The following is a 26,629-nucleotide window of genomic DNA, read 5'->3' as shown; positions in this document are numbered from 1 at the left end:
ACAGATGACTGCCACAGCGCAACAGCCGGCTAAAGCCCAGCCACTACACATCCCCACGCCCTCAGCAGCCGCCAACACTCCTATCCCCAGTACTCCCGTCGACCCTCAAGCACAGCTGGAGGCTGACAAGCGGGCTGTCTACAGGTACAGAGGGATCTTGCTGCCAGGCTGCTCTTTAATGTTGCTTCCCATCCCTGTAGTGGCATGTTGAGATATTACTGGAATCTGGCCTGGGGCTAACTTGTCAGTGAGATGTTACACAGAGGCTGTTTCTTAGCCATCTTTGTCAATAGACTGAAAAAGACAGGTTCCAGTGCATGTTAAACTAGGTGAGCCTCAAGCTGAGGACTTAAAAGAGATTTGCTTCCTTTGTTAGTGAGGGAGTTAAATTACAGGCAACAGAAAGATGATGTGGCAATGGATGTTTTGAGCGATGGAGAAAAAGGCTTAGGGGCTGTGTGCATGATCTGTTTCTTCTTTGGCAATGTGTATGCATTTGATTCCCACTGGCTGAACACAGTCCAAATGTTGTACTGCTGTTTTAGGGACTGAGCATTTTCCAAGTGCTCAACAGTAGGGTTGATTCCTGCTTTAAAGCAATCTTATCGGTCCTAACCCCACTTACTGGGAGTAAGCTCCATTGCATTCAGTAGAACATACTTCTGAGTAGACATGGTTAGGATTGTGTCTTCACTCAGGCCCCATCTGGACTACTCATTTAAAGAAATATCATACCACTTTAAATAGTCATGGATCCCTCCCAAATAACCTTGGGAACTGTAGTTTCTTCAGGCTGTTTAGAGTTGTTAGGAGACCCCTATTCTCCTCACAAAGCTACAATTATCAGAGTGGTTTAACAATGAATCCCTCTTCCTTGAGGACTCTGGGAATTGTAGCTCTGAGAGGGGAGCAGGGGTCTTCTAACAGCTCTCAGGATCCTTAACAAACTGCAATACCCAAGATTCTTTGGGGGAAGCCATGACAATTTAAAGGGTATAATACTGCTTTAACAGTATTGTGCAGATGGGGTCTTAGTCGTATGAGTTTCCGTCAATTAATCAGTTGATTTGATCTGTGTAAATTTGCCCAAATAAATTGATATTACTTATTCATACATGCATATCGCTGCAGGCACCGCCTTAGAAGACAAATTCCTACGTATGTAAGAGGGAACTGACAATGGCTCAGTTCACATGTAATGCTAAGCCAAAAGCTGACTTAGCATGAATGAGCAAGCATGCTGGTGTACATTTCGAAAATCACAGCAACTTCATTCCTCCTCCTGTCCTACTATGTCATACTACTGGGAGCTAAGCCACAGTTTCACTTAGTATTGTGTGTGAACCTAGGCTGGTGGTTTCTCTCCCTGGAACAAACCATAAGTGGTAAGCCAAGAACAAACTTTGATGACAGCCAAGGAGGCTGCAGTTTTCTAAATGGATACCAGCATGCATGCTAAGCTGTAGATGGGCTTAGCATTACATGCAAATTCAAATTCTTTTTTTAAGATGGTATCTAAGATGTGTATTTTGATTTGTTTTTACAAAAAAACCCCCTGTCTTGATAAAAGATTTTGAATTGTGTATGTAACTACCAATCTGTGCAGCTGTCTCTTTGTCCCTTATAGACAGTGCATCCTTTGGCATGTTCTCTCTGAGCCCAAATCCCTCTCCCAATAACCACTTTGGGAAAAGAGGGGAAAGACTCAAAGTTATAGCTGGCAGGAGGGATTTGAGAATTTGTAGAGCAGAGTGGGCAAAGGACTTCCCTCCTTCTGCAAAGAGTTGATTTGGGAGGGAGAACTGGGGAGGAGGAAATCTCTTCTTTTCCTTTTCTTCCTTCATCCTTCCCAGGCATCATATCTCCACTGCCCAACAGATGTTGTGGGGGGTACACATTAGGGATGGGGGAGAAATTTGATTCAGTGTTCATTTAAAGGCAAATCTACCTAATTCTAAAACAATTTGTGGATCAGCACACAACCTTCCTTTGAAATTCACACTTCTCCGAATTTTGCAGTGCAGTTCTCGAGTCAAGTAATGTGTATTAAAATGCATATACTAGGGTAAAGTGTGCATAAAAATGCACATATTGGTGAAAATAATATACAAAAATGCATTATGTTAGGAGAAATTGCTTTACAAAAATATGTATATTCAGCAAAAGTGCATACAAAAATGTACCCACTAGGAGAAATTCACACTAAAATACTGATAAATTTTCATGGGGACTTTAAAAAAAATTGAAAAAAAATAATGCGGAAAGGTGGAATACTGAACTTAATATTGGAAAAATAAGAAACTGGGAGAAACTGATATTGACAGATTTGCCCATCCCTAGTCCAAGCTTGTATTTATCACTTCCTGTATTAGTGAAATCAATTCCACTGTGCCAACAGAATTGGAGACATCACAAGGCCACTGAAAAACAAGAAGGAGGTATTAGCATGCTTGGATGAATCTGAAGGAGCACTAAAAAAGGAGCCTCCATCACTTGCCCCACAAAACAGCCAAATGAGAACTGCCTATGTTCTGCGTTTACCATTAGTAATGCTGAGTATCAGATGGGGGGTAAATGGAGGAGGAGGAGAAGGAACTGCCTTGCTTGAGCCCTTTACATCTTGTAGCATCCTGGAGGAAGAAATGGTTGGCTGGAATTCTAAACAGGGGCACATTTAGTTGCTGGTCCTCCTTCTTTATATCTAAAAGCACTCTTAAAACAATAAATTAATGTGTAACATAAAAACATTCTCTTAGAGGAGAGCCAATACCAGAGGTGGCATAATAGCAGTGGTAATTGATTGCATACATATTGTTGCATACCCCCCAATCTTCAAGTAGTGAGAGACTTTCAGGCGTTCCAGCAATTGCCCAGGGTTGTTTCCTTGGAATAAAGGTGACTGAAGACTGTGATGTCTTTATGATATAAGGCTTTATTTACACATATATACAATCTGAGCATAATATGAAAGGGGTTCACAGTATTAACACTCCAACAGATCTTGCTTCCCCATTAGGCTTCCCAAAGGCACAACTGCCTCTCTGTGTCTTTTCCAGACTAAAACATACACAGGCTACCTCTTGGTCCCAGGATGGGGGAGTGGCTACCCTTCTTGGAAAAGCATCATCAGCCAGTTGTTCCTATGGCAACACATCTGCTGTTGACCAAGTTTTAACACATGTTAAATCAGGTACTTAACAGTTCCATCACCTTAACAAAGAAACTGGCCTGACCAATTCAGCAGGTTTCTCTATGGCAGATCCCAAATTTCCAGACAGAGAATTACAGGCTTGGAGGGAACCCACAGATATTTATTTTTTTATTTTTTTATTTTAATAATTTATACCTCGCCCTAGTTCATAGAATTCAGAGCGGCGAACAAAAAAACAATGTCCAATACAATCTAATATAAAATAATAAGAGTACAATAAAATCATTAAAAAATCAATTAACTATTAAATGTTTAAAAGCTAGAAGAAACAAAAAAGTTTTTAACTGACAGCGAAAGTCCATGAGTGAAGAAGAACGTCGGATCTCTGGTGGAAGATTATTCCATAGGATGGGCGCTATGGTCGAGAAGGCTTTATTTCTAGTATTGGCACGGCGGATTATAAAGGTGGATGGGATGATGAGAGAGTGTTCAAAAGGTATTCTTGTCGGTCGCTGAGGTTTAAATTCCAGAATACGATTTGATAAATATATTGGTGCTAAACCATTTAGAGCTTTAAAAGTTAATACTAAAATTTTAAACTGATGACGGAATGAGATCGGAAGCCAATGAAGTTGATAAAGAAGAGGTGTGGTGTGTGTTTGTGGACCTGCTCTGGTCAGCATTCTTGCCGTCGCTCTCTGTATCAGCTTAAGCGGGCAAAGTGATCTTGCAGATAGTCCAATATAAAGAGAGTTGCAATAGTCCAGTCTTGAGGTCACAAGAGCCTGTGTCACTTGCTTCAAGTCCGACATTCCTAAAAAAGGACGGAGTTGACAGACTAGTTTTAATTGAGTGAAAGCACTTCTGGATACTGTTGCAATTTGAGGTTCAAGGGTCAGAGCGGAATCTAAGATAATGCCCAAACTCCGAACTTGGGATTTCAAAGGGAGTGAGACCCCATCTAAGGTAAGTAGGTTTCTGATTTCATGGGACGGTTTTTGTCCAATTAACAGAACCTCCGTCTTTTCTGGATTAAGTTTTAGTTTATTCCTATTAGTCCAGTTTTGTATGGCAACCAGGCATTGGTTTAAGGGACGAACCGCCTCTACGGCATCTGGAGGGAAAGAGTAGTAGAGTTGGGTGTCATCTGCGTATTGATGGTAGTGTATTCCGAATTCACGGATAATCCTTCCTAGGGGCTCCATATAAATATTGAATAACATTGGGGATAATACGGAGCCTTGGGGGACACCGTATCGTAATGGCCAAACCTTGGATGAGAAATTTTCAAGGACAACTCTTTGTAGTCTGCCCTCCAAAAAGGAGCGGAGCCATTATAGTACTGTTCCTCGGCATCCCATACTAAAGAGGCGGTCTAGGAGAATGGTATGATCGATAGTGTCGAATGCGGCTGACAGATCTAACAAAATTAAATAAGTTAGATTTCCTCTATCCAATTCAAGTCGTAGATCATCTACCAGTGCTGTTAGCACTGTTTCGGTCCCATGTTTTGGCCGAAAACCTGATTGGAAGGAGTCATAACAATCATTAGTATCTATAAATGTTTGCAGTTGTGTGGCTACAGCTCGTTCAATAACTTTACTGATAAAAGATAAGTTAGATACTGGACGGAAATTGGTAAGAAGTGTGGGGTCAAGGGAAGGCTTCTTCAATAATGGAACTACAATTGCTTCTTTCAATGTCTGGGGAACATGGCCTTGTTGAAGTGAGGCATTGATTATCACACAGAGCCAGTTCGCAAGTTCAGCTTTTGATGTTTTTATAAGCCATGAAGGGCAGACATCAAGTGATATCATCCATACTAACCCCCCAATATTATAACACTATGATACTATTAATTACACCTGACTGTAATTGATTGTATGCATATGCTAGTCACTATCCAATGTTATCACCATTCACATTGGATATGTAAGGGTTCGCTCTTTGCTTGCCGTGACCCCTGCCAAATACCACCAAGTTGCCAATCACTGCTGCAGTGCTTGAATATGTCTGTACTCCCAAAGGGAATTTACATTGCCAGCTTTAGGTGAAGAATCACTCTGTAAATGAGCTTTATGAGTGAGGCAGCCTAGATTTTGCATCTTGTGCGATTTTTTATTTCACACGTTTAATGCTGCATATTAACAGATTTATGTTGTTTATGTGTCCAAGAAAAGAGCTAGAGATAAAAGAAACAGAGGCTTTCATGCAGGGTAGAACTAGGAGTGGGTGGCAGGAAGAGGTGTGTTTGCATGGAAGCCTTGTACATAACACACTGAGAGCCTAGAGGGTTTTTTTTTAATTAAAATTTCTTGCCTCTGGGTAGCATGACAGTTCAAAACCACATTGGGGATTTTTCATTTCATGTCAATAAATTTAACAAGGCCCCGTTCAATTCAAATTAAGGCTTAAGCTATAGCTTTTATGCTCTCCTTTTGGAGAATACAGATAAAAAAGAAAAATATATGTGGCACTTAATTTCTCCTCCTGCACCTGCATGCTGATGCACCAAATCCCCCAGCCTAAGCATTCTTAGCCACAGTTTTGCTCAGCTAAAAGTGAGGACTAAAAGGAGAATGTGACACCCATCAAGTTTATGTTTGCAGTGATTGATATGTTAATAAACAGCATCTCTTTCCACCAGTCAAAAACTTGGGAATGAAGCATATGATTCTAATTGGATCATGCAGGAGTTTCTCTTTTGCTACCTGGCCACAATGCAACACAGTTCAGAACAGCCTCTGTGTAAGAAGTGGTACCTGGATGTGCTTATTTTACTCTCTCCCTTTTTCCAACAGGCACGTTGTATATTGGATTAGAAGCCCAGAAGCAGGGCCTGTGCCATTGCTCTTAAATTTTGTACAATGCCTACATATTTTAAATGCTTCCTTAATCATCGTTGTTGTTGTATTATGATTGTTCTGTGTTGGTTAGCGGGATATTCACTATGATTGGATAGGTGGGTGGGCAGGAAAGATGGGGGTTAGGGATTGTTACTGTTAAAGAGAAAATCCAATGGATTACTCAGAGTAGATCCAGGGTTCAAATCCCCACTCAGCCATGAAGCTTACTGGGGGACCTTCAGCAGATCGCTGTCTCTTAGCTTAACCTACCTTGCAGGGGTTTTGTGAGGACAAAATTGAGAAGGGAAGACCATGTTTGTACACCACCTTGAGCTCGTTAGAGGAAAGGTGGGATAGAAATTAAATATATAATAAATCCTGGAGTGATTGCACCCACCTAGACTGGCCGTTGGCTCTCATCAACAGAAAAGAGATATTAAAGGCTTTCAATGTGGGTTGGGACTTTGTTTGAGCAATGATAGCCTTTTCTAGCTCTCAGCTTATTTCTGCTTCCTCTTGGTGGATGCCTCTTGCTCACTTCTGACCAGCAAATTGTTATCCTACTCATAACAGATGCATTAAAATTAATGAACCTAACTTAGGCTCATTCATTTTAATGAGTCTTCTCTGAGTAGGACAACCCAGTATTTTAATAATAAGTACAATGATGACTGATACTAACGATTGCAAAATAATCTTAACACAAGAGAGATTGTGGATGTGTATTAGTGATATGTCAGGAACATTTCTCTCTTTCTTTACCACCCCCCTGCCCCGCCCCCCTCATGCATAGGATGTCCAAGCTTACAAGAGGCAGCAGTAAAACTCAGTAGTTGCTGGCACACCTTATGTCCATCTCCTGTTTTGTTCATCACACTTACCGAGTTGGCCTTTGATCTCTTCCATCTTCTTCCACTTTTCCCATCTGAAATACATTAGTTGCCATGGAAATGGTTAGGGGAGGACCCATGAGATTCCCAAATGCAAAGTAAAGGCAGCTTAATAATTGGCGCCTTGGTCTGGGAAATGCTCTGGATTACTTAAGGCCATTACAAGTGTATGTGTATAATTGTGTATACTCAGTGATCCATAGGTGCATTTGCGTTAAAGCCTCCAGATTTAGCTGAGGATGGGGAGAGAGACACAGTACCAGGAGATGCAGCTGAGGCAGGAGGGAGCCCAGTTATGACAGCCAAATTTTCATTTCTCACTTCCCAATCCTAATTTAGCTGGGCTGCCTCTTCCTGGTACTTGCTTGCATACCTGGTAGCGGCAACAATGTGCTGGTCATGAGCAAGAGGCAGCCACCAAGTGCAAGAAGAAATAGGCTGAGAGCTAGAAAAGGCTATCATTGCTCAAACAAAGTCCCAACTCAAACGGAAAGAACTCCTTTCTGTTGAAGAGGGCCAATGCTCAGTCTAGATGGGTGGAATCACTCCAAGGATTTATTATATATTTAATTTATATCCCATCTTTCCTCTAAGGAGCTCAAGGTGGCATACAAACATGGTCCTCCCCTCCCAATTTTATCTGCACAACAACCCTGCAATGTAGGTTAGTCAAAGAGATAGTGACTGGCCCAAGGTCACCCACTGAGCTTCATGGTCGAGCGGGGATTTGAACCCTAGTCTCCCAGGTCCCAGTCCAACCACACTGGCCCTCTACCTAGGAGCCTCCACCCAGTACTTAGGAACATATAGCCTTCCAGATGTTGTTGGACTACAGCTTTCCATATCCCTGACCATTGGCCATACTGGTTGGGTCTAATGGGAGTTAACAACATCTGGAGGCCAGAGACTCCCCATGGCTGGCTGAAGGAGATGCTCCTCCCTATAGCCCTGGTGGCTCATTGAGTGGGGCAGTTGTGCAGGAAGTGCATCTTTAATGAATTACTTTCTGTTTCAGGGACTATCTTCCTGCTACCAGCAGTACTTGCAGAGATGGTAGGAAGCTTACCTGCGACTACAAGTGTAGTTTTCTGAGCATGCATGGCAGCACACAAATAATCCTGTGTGTGGCAACTGTGCACAACCAGTTGGCCACAGGAGAAATTTTAAGTGGTTGTGTTTATCATGTGCTTAGTGTCTATCATGCACATAGTGGTGATGTGAATCAGCTTGGGCCCTAAAGAGCTGGTTGAGAATAACACTTTTTTGTCTCTACAGCAGCTTAATCTATTTCACCGTAATGGACTGAAGTGTTTTGCTTGTTTGTTTTTGGCTGTTCTGGAAGTGATGGTGCCTTACAGTAATAATTCATGTGCAGTCATTGCAACATTTAACGGAACCCCCATTTATATCCGGAAGCTTTCTTCTGCCAGAATGCACTCCTCTCTTTCTGTAGACATCCATAGAAATGCACTTCCTGATGGATTTATGGTTATTGCTGAAATTTATAACTCACTCAGTTGTGTTGGGATAGTTTTCTGTTTTATTTTACTTTAATATCTAGTAAAAGCAGCTTTTTTCTTGGAGACAATAGAATAAGATGTTTCTAGTGGGAGCCTTTGACTTGAAGTTGTTTGCTGCTAAAGGATTTTGTGGAAAACTCTCTTTCTGAGGTTGTAAAAAATCTAAAAAGCTTAGTGACAAGTTCTTTATTGAAGCTTCGGAAACACTGGGATGAATCCAAATCTGCCGTCCTTGCATGCACAAATATTTAAGGAATAACCTTCTATTATTTTAAACCTTGCGCTAAAATGTTGCATAAGAAAAGTGCAACTAAGGTCACATCTACACCATACATTTTAAGCGTATTTAACACACATTTAAAACACATGGATTCCCTCACCCCATGTCTCTCAGAAACTGAGTGGGGTCTTCATTCAACTTTTCAAGCATCCCTACTTTATTTCCCATGACATCCCTAATCCAAAGATTGCCCTCAATCCTATTGATTTTAGTGGGGCCTAATTGTGACTAAATTGGTCTGGTTCAAAACCTTTAACATTGTGGGGTGTGCATGCACATGTCTTCGCAGCCCCTGTGTGTGTGCAATGGATTGGAGTAAGTTGTTGAATCAACAAATATCTAAGAGTCTTTTAAGGTATTGTAAATGCAGTTATATACACTAACTGTGAGAATTTTTGATCACGCTTGATGACAGATTTTTGGGATTATGGTCTCTTTTCCCCCCCTTCCTGCTACTGTGAAAAAAACAAGCGAGGCAAATTAAAAAGGCAATGAAAAATGTTACTGCTGGGATAATTGTCTGGCCTAAACAAGAGCCATCAAAGCTAGTGCTGAAGGCAAAATTCTGCCATATCCAGGTGGGGCAGATCAAATCAAGGCCACAGGACTTCACATCGTAATGTTGCCCATGCTGTTACGAGTACTTAAGTGTCGATGCATCATTGTCAACCCTAAACATTCCACAGCCAAAAAGCAAAGAATGTCTTGAATGACCAAGCAGGGGTTTTCTCCCTTTCCTCTAAGCAAGAACTATAAAATTGGCTGAAATTGGATTGGATTGAAAAAATACCCATTTGAATTGCAAACTGGGGAAAAGACTGGAGGATACTGGCAATGTATCCAGGTGAGGAAAGGTGACAAGAGGGTGGAGCTAGGGAAATGAGTACTGATGATGATGTTACCACTTTGAATTAAATAAAGGTGGCTCCACACTCGGTGTTTAGTGTGGCATTGCCATGCTTTGTTGACTCGCTTTTTATGGGGCATCTACATGACGTTGGCATCAAATCATTATCCTGTTGTGTTACGCCTGTGGGACTTCCATCTTTTTTATTTCTTAACCACAGAAAATCTTACTTTTTTAAAAAAAAGAAAAAATGGAACTGTAGCATGGTCACCACAAGTGTAGATCCTCTTAGGGCTACTCTGCCATAGTTTTCAAGAGGTGAGCAGTGATGTATTGAGCAGGTGAACTATCACCTCTGGAACACCTTCACTATTGCCTTTCTGGTCAGCACCATTTTATTAGGGTGATTTTTTTTAAAAAATCTTTTAATTAGAGTTAAAATGCTTTTTTTGTTATATATTGTTTTAAAAAATATTCACACAATAGTGCTTAAGTTAAAATGTGTTATGGTGCTAATTAAAAAATTGAATTCTGGGGGGGGTGTTAAACCCAATTCCTCTGTGTTGCCACCATTTTAACCATTGGATTTGTGCTAAAATAGCTTGTAACATTTAAAAACTTTTTTGAAAGTTCCTGGCCCACAGTGCTTTAGTTTTTAGAAAAGTGCCTTAGCACAAATTTAAAGATCGGTCTTAACATGGCTGCTGAGGCTAATTTTAACTTTCCTGCCCATGCAGCTATGCCACACCCACTATTGCGGACAGAACATAGTGGGATGTACACACCATAATAGTTGGAAAGTCAATTACAATTCTACTTGCAGTTTACAATGGAAGAGCCATGACTGGATAATGTTAGAAGCCACCAATCTGGAAGTACTCTGTGAGCATGATCGTGAGAAGCTAGTGCTTGTATAGCCAGTATTATGTGGACACTGCTCTGAAAATTCGGGGGGGGGGCTTTGTTCTCCAGATGTTGGTGAGCTACAGCTCCCATCATTCCTGGCCATTGCCCATGCTAGCTAGGATCCATGGGAGTTCTAATTCAGCAACATCTGGAGGGTCAAAGGTTCCCCATACCTGTTGTGGGGCTACATGCAGCCCTCTGGGCTGAATAATCTTTTGAAGTTGAACCTCTGGAATGCTAGAGTTTATAATTTAGAGAAGATTCCCTTAATATTAAGAAGTTGGTAATTTGAAGTCTTCCCCTAAAGTCACCTGACCCAGGCAGTTCCAAAGGTCTAGAGGTCGTTGCACAAGTTTGTCTGGAGCATAAAGTTGTTTCAAGCCATTCCTCTTCTCTTTCTGTGGACCCAGAATCGCTACATGGTGTCAGAAATGGAGAGTGTGTGGAGTGTATTGAATCAGCTGGAAACAGTTTTTTCTGAAGGAACGAGAAGAAACAGATGATAAGCAGCTGCAGAAGCCACACCCAGAGAAGTTGCTCTAGTCCACTATTCTTCAGCCTTGGGTCCCCAGATCTTGTTAGGTCGACAGAATGCTTTCGAAACCAGTGCCAGCCAATGGATCCCATCCCAACTTTTAACTCAGAGAGAAGTCTTGAGAAGCCAGGATTGCTCAAAGAAGTGTGTCAGTGGGTCCTGAGAGCCAGCAGGAGAAGCAGAGAAGGTCGTGATGGCAATGAGGAGGAATGGGAAAGGCTCAGAGGCTTAGGCCAAGAGTAATAAGGAGACTTGCTTAGATACTGTGCATAGAGAGGCATACCAACTACTTGTCATGTTAATTAAATAGAAAATTGGGGTATATATACTGTAAATAACACATAGGTTTATAAATAATGGATAGTATCCAAGAGTAGTCCTACTTAGAATAGATCCATTGAAGTTAATGGACATGACTAACTTGGTTTCATTAATTTCAGTGGGTCTACTCTGAGTGGTACTAGCATTGGATACAACCCTCTGTAAATAAAATAATAAAATATAAACTTCTGACTTGCACTCCGCCAAAAAAAAAATAGGATCTGAAGTCTTCCTGTTACATTTTAATGCTTCAGATGATATTTGTGCATTCTAAGGGTTGTATCCAAGGCTTGTCCTAATCAGAGTAGACTCACTGAAATGAATGAACCTAACTTCATCATGCCCATTAACTTCAATGGATTTACTCTGAATTGGACTAATGTTGGATACAACCCTAAGCAGCAGTCATTCTCCTGGTTACTTTTTATTTTTTTTCTTATTATTGCTCATTGTGTAGGTTGTGGGTGCTGAAATAACACAATATGTATAATCAGAAACAATAATTAAAAGCACATACCCCAGGTGAGACTTTGTCAACCTGTTAAGATCCTGTGGGAACTGACTTCCGGGAAGGGTGACTTCGCTTGTGCTTGCTTTTTGAGACGAGCTCTCGTCTCAGAAGAAGCTTTTTCAGTTTAAAAATCAGTCAGAATGTTCTTTTTGACTGGTAAAGATTTTCTCCCGGGCAGGGAGAAACGTAGAGATTAACCACAAAAGCCTGTTTTTGTTGGGAGGACTGGATTTCATTAATTTATGAGAGAAGGTTCAGCCAGCAATGCCGGATGGTCTTCCAACAAGCTCTGACTGATTAAGCGACACGTTTATCTTTTCTTCAAAGAAAAACGGACTTTAACAGGCAAGCATCCTTCTTTCTATTTTTTTTTCACTTGGTTTAAATCGTTGCAGCAAAAAGAGATTTGTCAATGAATCAGCTATAAAGAATTTCTGGGTGAGTTATAACTCTTCTCTTTTATTCACGAAATTAAGGAGGAAAGAAATTGAAAAAGCTTATCTTTGTTTTTATTGCAAAAAGCTGGCCTGGAAGTGCATTCTAAAGATACAAACGGAAGAGGGATTTCTATTTCGAGGAGGAAAAAAAATAAATAAATTTGATTTATGAACTTTGGAGTATTATATGTCCGGGACTATTTTCTTTTTGGTCTATTTCATTTTGACGAATCTACTTGTTCACGACGCCACTAACTGTTTTGAAGCTGGGAACTAAATTTGTTTTGTATTCCTGAACATATAAGAGATAAGGCAGGCTGTACTGTCTACACTGTGATGTCATCAAGCCTGGAATATTAACCCAATTGTGGCTGAAATAATTTTTGTTTTCGTGGTTTTAAGAATGGCAATCAGGAAAGTGGCTGAGACCATGGAAGAAATTATGTTTCAGAAAATAATGGATGAGATTGAGATAACGAAACAAACCCTGAGACAGGGTAGACAGGAGATGAAAATTGAATTTGGCAAAATGACGCAGGAGCTTAAAGAAATAGGGGATTTTGTGAGAGAGGAGACTGATGAGATTAGAGATGAGAAAAGAAAAATTAAAGGGAAGATACAAGCCCTGGAGATTGGAACAAATGTGGAATTGGAAAAAGATCTGGAGTTTATGGATATTAGAAACAAAGTTTACTGTTTGGAATTCAACGTTGTCTCTGAAGAAATTAATGAAGATATTAGAGATAAAGTTATCAATGTCTTGGATAATTTTCTGGACTGGAATGATGTGATGGAGCTTGACATAGAAAAAATCTATGGAATTAACTACAGATATGTGACAATGGAAAAATTCTCAAGAGATGAGCCAGTGCATTTTGTAAAAAAGAAAAACAGAGATATGACTTTACAACAATATTTCAGCAACATATTCAGAATTGATGGCAAGGAAATATTTGTGATAAAGGAAATTCCCATCAGACTCTTATTGGCTATGACAGCAAGATTATTATGGGATACTGATAATGGAAGAATGGATACTGAAATTACTGGACTGAACAGGACTATTGAAGATGGAAGATGGAATTAATATTGATAATGGAAGAATGGCTATTGAAATTATTGGACTTAACAGATTTGATGAGATGGATTAATCAATATGTTTATTTGGACTATGGCTATGATAACAAGATTATTATGGGATACTGATAATGGAAGAATGGCTACTGAAATTACTGGACTTAACAGGATTATTGAAGATGGAAGATGGAATTAACATTGATAATGGAAGAATGGCTATTGAAATTATTGGACCTAATAGATTTGAACAAGATGGATTAATCGACATGTTTATTTGGAAAAAAATTGAAAGATATATCTCTCAAGGAATTGAAACCTCTCTTTGACATTTTGTGGAAACAATAAAGTAATGTTTATGAGATTTGATGATTAATTAAGATAACTACTGGAGGAAAGTGATTTTATAATATAATTTAAGAGACAGGATTGTTATATATTGTAGACCTATAACTGATCTGCGACAAATCGGAAGTCAACATTTTATTTTATTGTTTAATTATTTTTGTTTTGTTTTGTTTTTTGTCTTTGAAAATTTGAATAAAAATTAATGATAAAAAAAAAGATCCTGTGGGAACTCTATTCCAAGTCACTTCACCCTTTGAGGAGAGCTCATAGGACGTGGCTTTTTCAGTGATGTCACCCAGACACTGAAACTTCCTCCCTTGGGGGTCACATGTAGACCCTCCTCCATCCTCTACACCCCAGAAAGATCATTAAAGCATTGTGTTTGGATATGCTTTTTTATCCTGTCTAGTCTCCAGAGTTTTATTTACTATGATACTGTTTTTCATGGGTGGCAGAGCAATCCTAACCCCTGATCCCTGCTGCTGGAGGGGTTTGGATGCAGTTTCCCCTCCACTGGGCTCTTTTGGAGGCAGTATTCCCACTGGCAGTAGCAGGCATTGGGAATAGAATGATCTGTCCATTTTGGTTTTCTTAGTTTCTCATTTTTCTAATAAAAATTCAGTTCTCCACATTTCTGCAGCAATTTGCGGGGGGGAAATGCAAAAATCCTCATGAAAATTTTTCAATATTTTAGTGTGAATTTTTCCTAATAAATACATTTGTGAATGCAGTTTTGACTAATGTACACATTTTTGCAAGCAGTTTCTGCTACTACGCATTTTTGTATGTTAATTTCACCAATATATTCATTTTTATGCACACTTCCCCCTAATATATGCATTTTTGCAAACATTGGTTGGTTGGAGAACTGCATCACAAACTTCAGAGAAGTGCGCATTTCTGGATGACTGTGTTTCAGTTTGTGTATTGTTTCAGAAAGTGCAGATTTGATCAATTTGGCTTGAAATATGAATTGAATTTCTCCCCCATCCCTAGCGGACATAAAGTTAGGCTAGGCTTATTAAATGTGTATAAAGTGACCTACGCGCACACACACACACCTTCTACGCTGGCTAGTGCGAGTGACAGGACTTTGGATATGGCTCTGCCATGCCATTCAGTCCTACCGCTCCCCATCTAGGAGTTAGGATTGCTCCCTTAGGGCGCAATCCAATTCATATTCCAGAAATGGCTGCAGCTGTCTTATCAGCCGAAGCTGGTAAGAGGCACTCCTAGCCGTGGAGGTCACCTGGGCCTCTAGCGACAAAGATGGATCCAGGGGCACCCCCATACTATGAACCTGCTCTTTCAGAGGGAGTACGACCCCATCCACATGAAATATATTTAGCTGAATGAAGATTGTGGGCACAAGAATTATTGGCTGCAAACTGGACATGATCAAATTAGGTTTGAGGCATGGAATTCTAGAATAGTCTCTCATATTGCTGTGGAAGCAAAGATTATTGGGCACAAGGCAAATCTGCTGAATTATACAAAGAATATTATAATGTTCATTTCTGGTGCCTCCATTGCAGCCAGTTTTAGCTAGAAGGGTTCTCCTTCCACCTATATACGGCCAGCTTGGTGGTTTTATGTTTCTAAGTGCAACAACCCTTTGAATTTTAAGGAAATTGTCAGAAATGCTACATTTGGCAGCAGTTAATTCTAGGGATGAAATGGAGATATACTTTTTTTCCTATTCTCGCCCAATTATACTGGAACGGAGGGAGTCAAGGTGTGGGGGATAATGTTGATTGGAAAAGGGATTAGGGCTGTGGTCTGTCTAGAGGCTGAGGTGAAGGATTTAGGGAAAAGAGGAGAAAGAAATTGTAGGACTGGGTCGAAGGTGGAGAAAGAAGTTGCTGCTCTGAGGTTGCTGAGGAGGGAGAAGTGACAGCAATGGAGTTGGTGCCTTGAACTTCTGAAGATTTTTTTTGCACTGGGTCTTAAACCTATGAAAGCTTATATTTGTTTTACTGAATTAATATTTGAATACTTTGGCAATCTGCTCTACTTCTTGTATATTTTATGCTGTGCACCGCCCAGAGAGCCTTCGGGCTTTGGGCGGTATAAAAATTGAACAAAATAAATAAATAATAATAAATAATTCCACTGGGCTAGGGGGGAGTTGGATGCAGTGGACCCCTGGCTGAACTGGCAAGCTTCTGGCACCACCAGGCTCTGCTGGGCTCTGCCAGCAGAAGCCCTCCGGTGCCGCCAGGACCCTGCCAACTCAGCCAGGGGTCTACCGGGGATGGCCAGCCCAGTGGATTGAGAGTTGGCAGAAGCTGGCGGTAGCCCTAAAAACAGGGCATTCCAGGGGCATGGCAGAGGAGGAGCCATGGGGGGACTTACACGAGATCCTCCTTGCATTCAGAGCCCTCCCCGGGCTCCTGATCCCACTGAAATCTCCATCGGGCAAAAGGTTGGCAGAGTAAAAAAAATTGTAATGGGTGTCTACAGGGAGCACTTACTCCCTGGAAAGCTGATTTGTGGGAGTCAGCTTATTCCTTCCCGCTCATGCACACAGCTCCCAACAGAACCGGCATTCAGCCAGGCCAGTGACTCCCAAGCAGGAAATAAATCCCGCTGACCTTCCCGCCAGTTCCCTCTCCGCCGGCACCTCTTCATTTGGATTGCGTTGCCTGTTGTCTTTATTACTATGCTGTTGTTGTTTTTGTTGTTGTTACTAAATTTGTGTTTTGAATTGGAAGCCCCATATGGAGCCAATAAGCAGGATATAAATATTTAAATGCATGCCTTCTTGCAGGATGGTTACGATTGCTGGGGTGGGGGGCGGGGATGGCTGCTCTGTAAGCTTAGTGGTAGAGCACAAGCTTTGCATGCAGGAAGTCCCAGGTTCGTCCCCTGGTATATCGAGTTCCAAGGATCAAGTAGCCAGTTATTGGAAAGGCCTTTGCCTGAGATCTAGGGGAGTCTGAGTACAAGGCATAAGGTTTTGGTTTTGCTACATGATGACACAGTGCCGATAAACCATTATCAATGGAAATTGTGCAGATTGCATGCACTTTATAGCACAAGAAGGAGCAGCCTGGATGCTCCGTACCTCTGAGTCAGCCTGCGCTGAACAAGCACTGCAGATCCAGCTGTCCCACAGATCTGTGAAAGAGAACAAGTAAGAGAGTGATGCAACTGGTAGGCAGAAGGCGACTTCTGGCTTTTGAGCTAAATTTCAAAGTTAATGCCCTGCTAAATTATTTTTTCTGTCTGTTAGCATTGGCTGTAAAAGCCAAAACGCCGAAGTCCCTTGCACTCAGCAGAGGCTTCCAAGGTCGCTTATGGGGGAAGGCAAGCATTGCCCGGCAGTCAGAACGCGGCACAGTTGGTTGGCTCTGTAATTGAGGTCGGCTTTCCTGGCCAAGGTCACTCTGAAGAAAATGGCTGAATGGCTGTGAAGTTACTGCTTGGGTTTATAGTGTGTCGGGAGTTTTATCACCCATAAAAAGAACTTTACAGAATTATTTCTTCCCCCTTGCTCTACCTCCACAAAACATGTTTCCAGAGCCCTGCTATTCAGCGAGATATCTTTCGGTTTCTTCATGCATGACTGTTTCTCCCTTGCACCCTTTCCATATTCTAGAACATGATATTTTCTTACCAGTTTGGGCAAAGCCAGAGCAGAAATGCTGTGAAGAATTTTTTTTATTTAGTCTTTGTTAAGCAGACTGAGTCCCTTTCTCTCCCGAAAAGGCATTTTCCCTGACATGAAAAAACAACCCATTTCTATGTTTCCTTCTGCGTGGCAAGGTTTAGGAAATGGTGCTAGGCCAAAGTGGCAGCATCCATGTGCATGACTAGGGTGGCCATGCGCCCTTCTTTGTAGAGAAAGGTCCTCTATTTGAAGGGCTGTCCAGTTGAATTATGGTTTAAAAATTAAGAGCCCTAAGAAGGGAAAGCAGAAAGGGCCTACATGTTGTCCATCAACAGTGAGCACCTGGGCAGCAGACTGAGCAGAGACAGGCACACAGGTCACTTGGCCACAGTCTTCCCCTCTCTGGTGAAATGTATTGCATTCTATTTAAATTATAGTAATTATTTCTAAATGTGCATTTCTATTTCTATAGATACATATAGGTTAGAATATGCAATTTATATGTCCTCTTTTCGATGATGCACTTACTTTTTTGGGTGTGCATACTTGGCCATGCTATTAGTGGGCTGCCAATGCAAGAGCACAGAGGACAAGCTGTTATACTTGACATGTGTCCCAACAGCTCTGGCAAAAGCAAATTCTTTAGCATTGCCTGATTATGGAGAGAGAAGGTAAGCCAAAGAAAACTCATCATATACCTTGAAACGGAAGGGCTGTTCATATCAGGATGCAAAAGTGTAGAGCAGGGATTTCCAAACTGTGGTCTGTGGACCACCATTGGTCCACAAGCTTCATCCAGGTGGTCCATGGCATGTCCGCCTTAAATATTCATAATGATTTTAATTGTATTTTATTGCTTCTTTTGTTTCTTATATTATTTTTACAATATTAATTCTATGGAATGCAAATTGTAATGCAATAAATATAAGTAATACAAGAAGCAATAAAATACAATTAAAAATCATACCGCATCTAGCACATAATGAGTGCCAAGACCCTCAACGGCTTCAAGTGCTCCATGGGGGGGGGGAATTGTGAACCACTGATGCAGAGCCTACATGGGGTAAAGGAGAAGAACTGTGCCTACCGTACCTCCAGGCACACATGAAATTCTCACAGTGAAATCTGACCTGTATGTTCAGAGGCCAGTGTGTGCAGACTAAGGATGAAATGATCAGTCGATTTCAGTTCTCAGGTTCTCATTTTTTCATTCTTAAATTCAGTTCTCTACATTTCTGCAGCAATTTGAGATTTTTTTAAAAAACTCATGAAATTCTTAGCATTTTTGTGCAAATTTCTTCTAATACATTTTTTGTATGCAGGTTTGACTAATGCACACATTTTTGCAAGCAATTCATCCTAATATAATGCATTTTTGTATGTTATGTTCACCAATATATTCATTTTGTGCACGCTTTCCTCTAATATATATATTTTAAAAAACTTTGCTTGGTTAGAGAACTACATCGCAAAATTCAAATAAGTGCAAATTTCAAAGAATGGCTGCGTTTCAGTTCTATTGTTCGAGAAAGTGTGGTTTTGAGAAGTTCAGCTTTAAATGTGAACTGAATCAATTTCTCCCCCATCTTTAGTGCAGACCAATGACAACACAAGGCTTAACAATAGGCTGGGGGGGGCTCAGCACCATTGATAGGACTCATGGTGGGCATATCTGGCAACAGTAGTTGCTTACCCAGCAGCAGCACTTTTCTGATGCAAACCAAGTAGCTCCCCAGCCTCTACCAAGAGACCACCATTTTAGAGTTCCTACCATGCCCCAGAGGACCCAATGTAGTAATGCTATGTTGAGCACTCCAGGGCATTCTGGGAAATTTAAAATGACTCTTCATAGGCACCTATTCAGAGCAGGCATCAATGCCAGTAGATTCCACCCAAGGATGCCTGGCATTGACACCAGAGCTGTGTGGCTGTCAGGTAGACCAAGCGGTGCAAATTTACATTCCCTTTACACATTTAGGCACTTTATTTCCTCCTGGAGTCTCATGTGAGCCCACCACAGTAACAGAAGAGCCACAATATGGGCTCAGTTGATTCATTATTTGGCCTACAAATACTCAGACCTTGTTTCACAGCCATTTATTCTGAGGTAACAATCCCCGAACATCATTTAAAACCCCTGGCTCATTGTAATGTCCAAGGAGTATATCAGTGGTGATCAACAATCAATCAGCAATTCCTGGCAAAAGCTCTTGAGTCTCCTATCTTTCATTCTGGGATAAAAAATTATTTAAAGCAGGGATGGCCAACTGGCATCCCATGAACTAAAACTGGCCCACAAAAGCACTTTTACCGGCTCCCAGTTATAAGGAATAGGGGGAGGCCTGTGATTTCCTGCGGGTGGAATTCACAGTTGCGTAAAATGACACAGTGACCGGCAAATGAAACAAAATGAATCAGTGCACGTATCATGTGGCTTCATCACCCTTGTTTGTGGTGTAGATGGGATTTTATCCCAGGATAACTGCCCTTGGGGTAATAATCCTGAAATGGCATCCATTTTTTTTCAGTAGGACAAAATATAAAATGAGAATCCCCTTAAGAAATAAATAAAAAAGCCATTGGTTTTAATCACCTGTCACAATATTATAGTTTTCATGTGGCAAATGGCCCTTTGTCATCTTTATTTTTGTAATGTAGGGAATGACATGTATCCTCATCTGTTGCTCCTTACAGGAAACCAGGCAGCAAGAGGCACATATGGATATTTTTAAATCCTGACTCCCTCTCCACTCCATTCCATGCAGTTCTCCCCTTCTCTCCCTCCCTTGTCTGCACACACACTTTTCCTCTCTCTTGGCAATTCCCCTCCTGGCTGACTTGCAGGCAGTACAGTGCTGAATGTGCTAAATTAGGCCATTAGAGGAATTCATTTCTCTTTATTAGCCTGTGTCAAATCCTTTTTATTAGTGGCTGAAAACGACCTCTCTTCTGCAGTAAAATGTCAGGCCAGTTCAGCCCTTTTATTTGTTCTGCGCTGACGAGGATCAAACTTCCCCTGAATTAGTGCAGAGAGATTTATTTCTTCCAAATTTTGAATGGTTAGAGAGAGAAAGAGGGAAAGAGAGAGGGAGAAAGAGAGAGAGAGAATCGTAGGAACATGGAGAGCTGCCTTATACAGAGTCAGACCATTGGTCCATCTCATTCAGTGTTGTCTTCACTGACTGGCAGCAGCTCTCCAGGATTTCAGACAGGGTCTTTTCCAGCCCTACCTGGACATGCTGGGGATTGAGCTGGACACCTTCTGTAAGCAAAGCAGATGCTCTACCACTGACCACGGCCCTTCCTCTGCTGAAGATGAGTGTTGGTTTTATCCTGCTAGGATCTTTTAAAAAGTGATTATTTTTAATGCTCTTATTCATGCCAGTACTGACCTAGAACCAATATCTAGACCTTGTCCCCACATCATAAAGAGAAGGTAGCCTTGCTGAAGGCTGATTTATTTATTTATTTATTTTGTTGTTATGTGCCTTCAAATCAATTACGACTTATGGCAACCCTATGAATCAGCGGCCTCCAATAGCATATGTTGTAAACCACTCTGTTGAGATCTTGTAAGTTCAGGTCTGTGGCTTCCTTTATGGAATCAATCCATCTCTTGTTTGGCCTTCCTCTTTTTCTACTCCCTTCTCCCTTTTCCCCAGCATTGTTATCTTTTCTAATGAATCATGTCTTCTCATTATGTGTCCAAAGTATGATAACCTCAGTTTCATCATTTTAGCTTCTAGTGATAGTTCTGGTTTAATTTGTTCCAACACCAAATTATTTGTCTTTTTCGCAGTCCATGGTATGCGCAAAGCTCTCCTCCAACACCACATTTCAAATGAGTTGATTTTTCTCTTATCCGCTATTTTCACTGTCCAACTTTCATATCCATACATAGAGATCGGGAATACCATGGTCATTTATTTATTTGGGTTTAAAAAATGAGATGCCCAGACTCATATATTGATAAAAGTATTGTGGGTGCTAGCACAAAATGATTGCTATGGGCAGCAAAAAAAATGATGAGTACTGTCACAAAAAAAGCTCTGATTATCAGTATTCATTAAGGCAACTGGGGTGCTGTCCCATCAACCACCAGGATGGTGACAAAACCAGAATTAGTTGGTTCTGCCTGTCCTTGGCTCTGGCTCCACCTACTGTTGGGCTTTTTGCCTCCCACCCCACATGTCCCAATGGGCACCAGCCCCCACTGCTGATTGCAGTTGTTATTTAGCTTACTCACCCTTCACCATGAGATTCCAGAGGGGGTCACAACAATCTGAAAATACAATATGAAAAACAATTAAAACAGATTACAATCAAGAGGATCAGGTGCATCCTAAAATATGTATCTCACGTGTCAGGGTAAAGAGCTATGTCTCCAGCATACAATGCAAACTACATAATGAAGGTCCCAGATGCACATCTGTGGGGAGGGAATTCTACAACTTAGTGACTGCCACAGAGAATGCCCTCTCCTGGGCCAACACCCCAACACCCAACTTCTGAGGGCAGTGGAACTACCATGAGGGCTTCCTTTGCTGCTCTTAACACCTAAAAGGGTCTGTAGGGAAGACGGTGGTCTGTTCGAGGACGTGGACAAGGTGCTTGGACAGGTTCGTGCGACCACTTCGGTACTGGATCCTTGCCGCTCTTGGCTAATTAAAACTAGCAAGGAAGGAACAGTTGGCTGGGCCAAGGAAGTGATTAATGCCTCTTTACGAGAGGGAGTGGTCCCTGGCTGTCTGAAAGAGGCGGCAGTGAGACCACTCCTGAAAAAACCTTCCTTGGACCCAGAGGATTTCAGCAGCTACAGACCAGTAGCCAATGTTCCGTTCCTGGGCAAGATCCTGGAACGTGTGGTTGCTGACCAGCTCCAGGTGCTATTGGATGAAACCGATTATCTAGATCCATTTCAGTCGGGGTTCAGGCCTGATTTTGGCACTGAGACTGCCTTGGTCACCCTGTTTGATGACCTATGTCGGGAGAGAGACAGAGGGAGTGTAACTCTGTTGATTCTTCTTGACCTCTCAGCGGCTTTTGATACCATCGACCATGGTATCCTTCTGGAGAGGCTTGCGGAGTTGGGAGTTGGAGGCACTGCGTGGCAGTGGTTCCGCTCCTACTTAGCGGGTCGTCTCCAGAAGATAGTGCTTGGGGAACATTGCTCGACACCGTGGGTTCTCCAATGTGGGGTCCCGCAGGGTTCGGTTCTGTCTCCCATGCTTTTTAACATTTATATGAAGCCGCTGGGGGCGGTCATCAGGAGTTTTGGAGTGCGTTGTCATCAGTATGCTGATGACACGCAGCTCTACTTCTCCTTTACATCTTCTTCAGGTGAGGCAGTCGACGTGCTGAACCGTTGCCTGGCTGCGACAATGGACTGGATGAGAACTAACAAACTGAGACTCAATCCTGACAAGACTGAGATGCTGTTGGTGGATGGTTTCTCTGATCGGATGGTGGATATATACCCTGTCCTGGATGGGGTTACACTCCCCCTAAAGGAACAGGTGCGTAGTCTGGGAGTCATCTTAGACTCTTCCCTCACACTTGAGGCTCATGTAGCCTCGGTGGCCCGGAATGCGTTCTACCAACTTCGGTTGGTAGCCCAGCTACGTCCCTATCTGAGTAAGGAGGACCTCACATCAGTGGTACATGCTATGGTAACCTCGCATCTGGACTACTGCAATGCGCTTTACGTAGGGCTACCTTTGAAGACGATTCAGAAGCTACAGCTAGTGCAAAATGCGGCAGCCAGACTGCTAACAAGAACTAAGCGGTCTGAGCATATAACACCTGTGCTAGCCCGTTTGCACTGGCTTCCAATATGCTTCCGGGCCAGATTCAAAGTGTTGGTACTTACCTATAAAGCCTTATACGGCGCGGGACCACGATATCTGTCAGAACACCTCTCCCGATATGAACCGGCCCGTACACTACGGTCTACTACGAAGGCCCTCGTCCGGGTTCCAACTCATAGGGAAGCCTGGAGAGTGGTGACAAGATCTAGGGCCTTCTCAGTGGTGGCCCCCGAACTATGGAATGGTCTCTCTGAGGAGGTGCGCCTGGCGCCGACACTATCATCTTTTCGGCGCCAGGTTAAAACCTTTCTCTTCTCTGAGGCATTTTAATTCCTGTTAATTCTAAATTATTATATTTTGATTTTAGACTGTACAGTTTTTTGTACAGTTTTGTATTGTGATACACTGTATTGTGTTATTTTTATTGTATTTTTAATATTCACCGCCCAGAGAGCTGTTGCTAGTCGGGCAGTATATAAGCTTAATAAAATAAAATAAATAAATAAATAAAATCATGGCTTTTAAAAATGAAATCAGTGGAGATGCGAACTCCATTACTGGCTCTGTGTTCAAAGAACTATGGGCATGGTCCCCTATGGTAGTTTTAAGTTCCCTTGACTTCAGCAAGAGGATAGAGGTGATCTAGTAAAGTAATTGAGTCATGTATCAGAAAATCTTTGGTTCAGATCTTGCATCTCTTTTGAATTTGTCTTAGTTAAGTCATTCTAAGAAGACCCTGCTGGATCAGTCCAGTGGCCAATGTAGTCCAGCATCCTGTTCACAATGGCCAACCAGATGCCTGTGGGAAGCCCGCAAGCAAGATTTGAGTGCAAAAGCACTCTCCCTTCCTGCGGCTTTGGCAACTGGTTTTTAGAAGCATACTGCCTCTGACTGTGGTAGCAGAGCACAGCCATCGTGGCTAGCAGCTATTGATAGTCTTATCCCCCATGAATTTGTCTTCTTTTAAAACCATCTAAGTTGGCTGCTAACACCGCCTCTTGTGGGAGTGAACTACATAGTTTAACTATGTGCTGTGTGAAGAAATGCTTTCTTTTGTCTGTCCTGAATCTTCCAACATTCAACTTCATTGAATGTCCACAAGTTCTAGTGTTATGAGAGAGGGGAAAAAATGTTTCTCTATCCACTTTTTCCATGCCGTGCATAATTTTATACGCTTCTGTCATGTCGCCTCTGACTTGCCTTTTCTCTAAACTAAAAGCCCCAAATGCTGCCACTTTTCTTCATAGAGGAGTCACTCCAACCCCTGGATCATTCTGGTTGCCCTTTTCTGAACCTTTTCCAACTCTACAATATCCTTTTTGAGGCGACCAGAACTGTGCACAGTATGCCAAATGCGGCCACACCATAGATTTATACAATGGCATTATGATATCAGCAGTTTTATTTTAAATACCTTTTCTTAATAATCCCTAGCATGGAACGTGCTTTTTTCACAGCTGCGGTACACTGGGTTGACATCTTCATTGAGCTATCCACTAAGACCCCAAGATGTCATTCCTGGTCAGTCACTGCAATATACACCCCATGAGCGTTTATGTGAAATTAAGATTTTTTGCTCCAATATGCAGAACTTTACATTTGCTTACATTGAATTTCATTTGCCATTTTACCACCCATTCATTCAGTTTGGAGAGGTCTTTTTGGAGCTCTTTGCAATCCCTTTTTGTTTTGTTTTTGTTTTCTCTCTTAGCCTCCCATATCCTGTCCTACCTTTCAGGGTTGTTGGAAAAATGACAAGACAATTTGTGTGAGATGGTTTGAACATGCCAAAATGTTTAACAACAACAATAATAATCTGTTTCTTCAGTTTCTTGCATTGAAATAGAAAAAAAGTACCATGCCCATTTTTTTTTACAAAAGTAATGCAGGGTTATATAGGAATTCATTTAGGTTCAGCCATGGAACCTGTGAAAATGTGTCTTAAGATGAGTACCTTTGAGCCTGTGCAGCATGTCCCCCCTCCCCAATTTCGATCAACTATTAGCACATCTGGGATGAAGGGAAAGGCCTTCCAGATCAGAGGGTGAGACCCCAGACAGGCTATGCTTCAATATTTCTTATTGTTTAAACTACTGGGGGGGGGAAGAGTTCAGCAGCCTTGAAATCCACCTGGATGAGGGGCTTCCTAAATGTGTGCAAAAGCAATGAAATTCTGGAATACTCTGCCTTTTGCAAGTATCCTGGGAATTCAATGGAGAATTACTGAAGTGTGTTTTTTGAGCTTTGCATCAAGGCCAAGCTGGTTCAAGTTTCCCAGGATTGTCTGCATCTGCTTGGCTTCTGAGTTGACAGTGATGTCATTAAGGCACTCTAATACATGCCAGCTCAGATATATCCTGAAATAACATCATTATCGAGAGCTGTTGGCATTGCAGCATATTCAAAACACCCCAAGCCTGGTATGACATCCTAATCTTTGCAAAGCTGCTTTAGCTGTACAGATGTAGTCAGTGGGTTGTCAAATACATCAAAATATCCCCACCAAAAAGCCCCCCAGTTTACAAATACTTGGTAGTCACCCATTGCAATGTGCAACCTTAGCTATGTGAATTTTCAAATGTACTCAGAGTCAGGAATGAGACCCTGTCAGCATATAAGCGCTTTGCTCAGAGATCAGCACTGGTTGCCAATTTGTTACTGGGCCCTGTTCAAGGTGTTACAATTGTATATAAAGTCCTTAACAAAGCTTGGGACCAGTTTACTTATGCAGTCACCTTACACCATATATTCCCATGCAAAACTGGCAGATCAACAGTTAAATCTAAAAACAGTTAAAACATTCTAAAAACATTTACAGTTAAAAACATTATCTCAACCCGTGATCTCAGGGTTGCCAGGAACAGTTTCTTTCAGCCATCAAATGCCTGGGTCAACAGGAATGTTTTCAAATTCCTCCTGAAAGTCAGTAACGATGGAGGCAGACACAGCTCACCAGGAAGATCATTCCACAAGTGGGGAACTGTGACTTCAAAGGCCCTGTCATGGGTCATCCCCAAATGGATAGACTCTTTCAGTGGCAATTCCCCATTTGTGGAATGCTCTCCCTGAGGATATAACAGGGGGTGAGGAGAAGAGAAATGTTAATTGTGCACTTCATGACTGAAGTACAAATGCACATGGCCATCTAAAAAAAGTTCTAAACACCCAGGTTTTAAATTTATTTAGCTGCACCGCTGCCAAAGATTAGTCCACGAGGCTGGAACATGAACACCAGGGGTCCATCTGCACTGTGCATTTAAAGCAGCATCAAATCGCTTTAAACAGTCAAAGCTTCCCCCAAATAAACCTTGGAACTGTAGTTAGTTAAGGGTGTTGAGAATTATTACGAGGCCACTATTCCCCTCGCAGAGCTCCAGTTCCCAGAGTGGTTTAACAACCAATCCCACTTCACAGGGAACTCTGGAAATTGTAGCTCTGTGGTTTCTAGGGGTCTCCTAATAACTCAGAGCACCCTTACACTCCCAGGATTCTTTGGGCAAAGCCATGACTGTTTAAAGTGGAATTAAGCTGCTTTAAATGCAT

At 41.8% G+C, this 26,629-nt stretch overlaps 1 protein-coding gene across 9 annotated transcripts in view; it reads left to right on the top strand.

Annotated features, from left to right (window-relative positions):
* PKNOX2 (PBX/knotted 1 homeobox 2) overlaps positions 1-26,629 on the top strand; it is a 467,254-nt gene that overhangs the window by 333,140 nt on the left and 107,485 nt on the right. For all 9 annotated transcript variants that reach the window (XM_061592847.1, XM_061592840.1, XM_061592843.1 and 6 more), the window contains one exon: positions 5-144. In XM_061592847.1, coding sequence (XP_061448831.1) covers positions 5-144 — 140 coding nt within the window. The remainder of the gene's footprint in view (positions 1-4; positions 145-26,629) is intronic.

This window comes from Rhineura floridana, chromosome 12, assembly GCF_030035675.1.
Source record: "Rhineura floridana isolate rRhiFlo1 chromosome 12, rRhiFlo1.hap2, whole genome shotgun sequence".
Taxonomy (NCBI): Eukaryota; Metazoa; Chordata; class Lepidosauria; order Squamata; family Rhineuridae; genus Rhineura; species Rhineura floridana.
The sequence above is the reverse complement of the archived record's forward strand: the minus strand, read 5'-3'. Positions and strand labels throughout refer to the sequence as shown.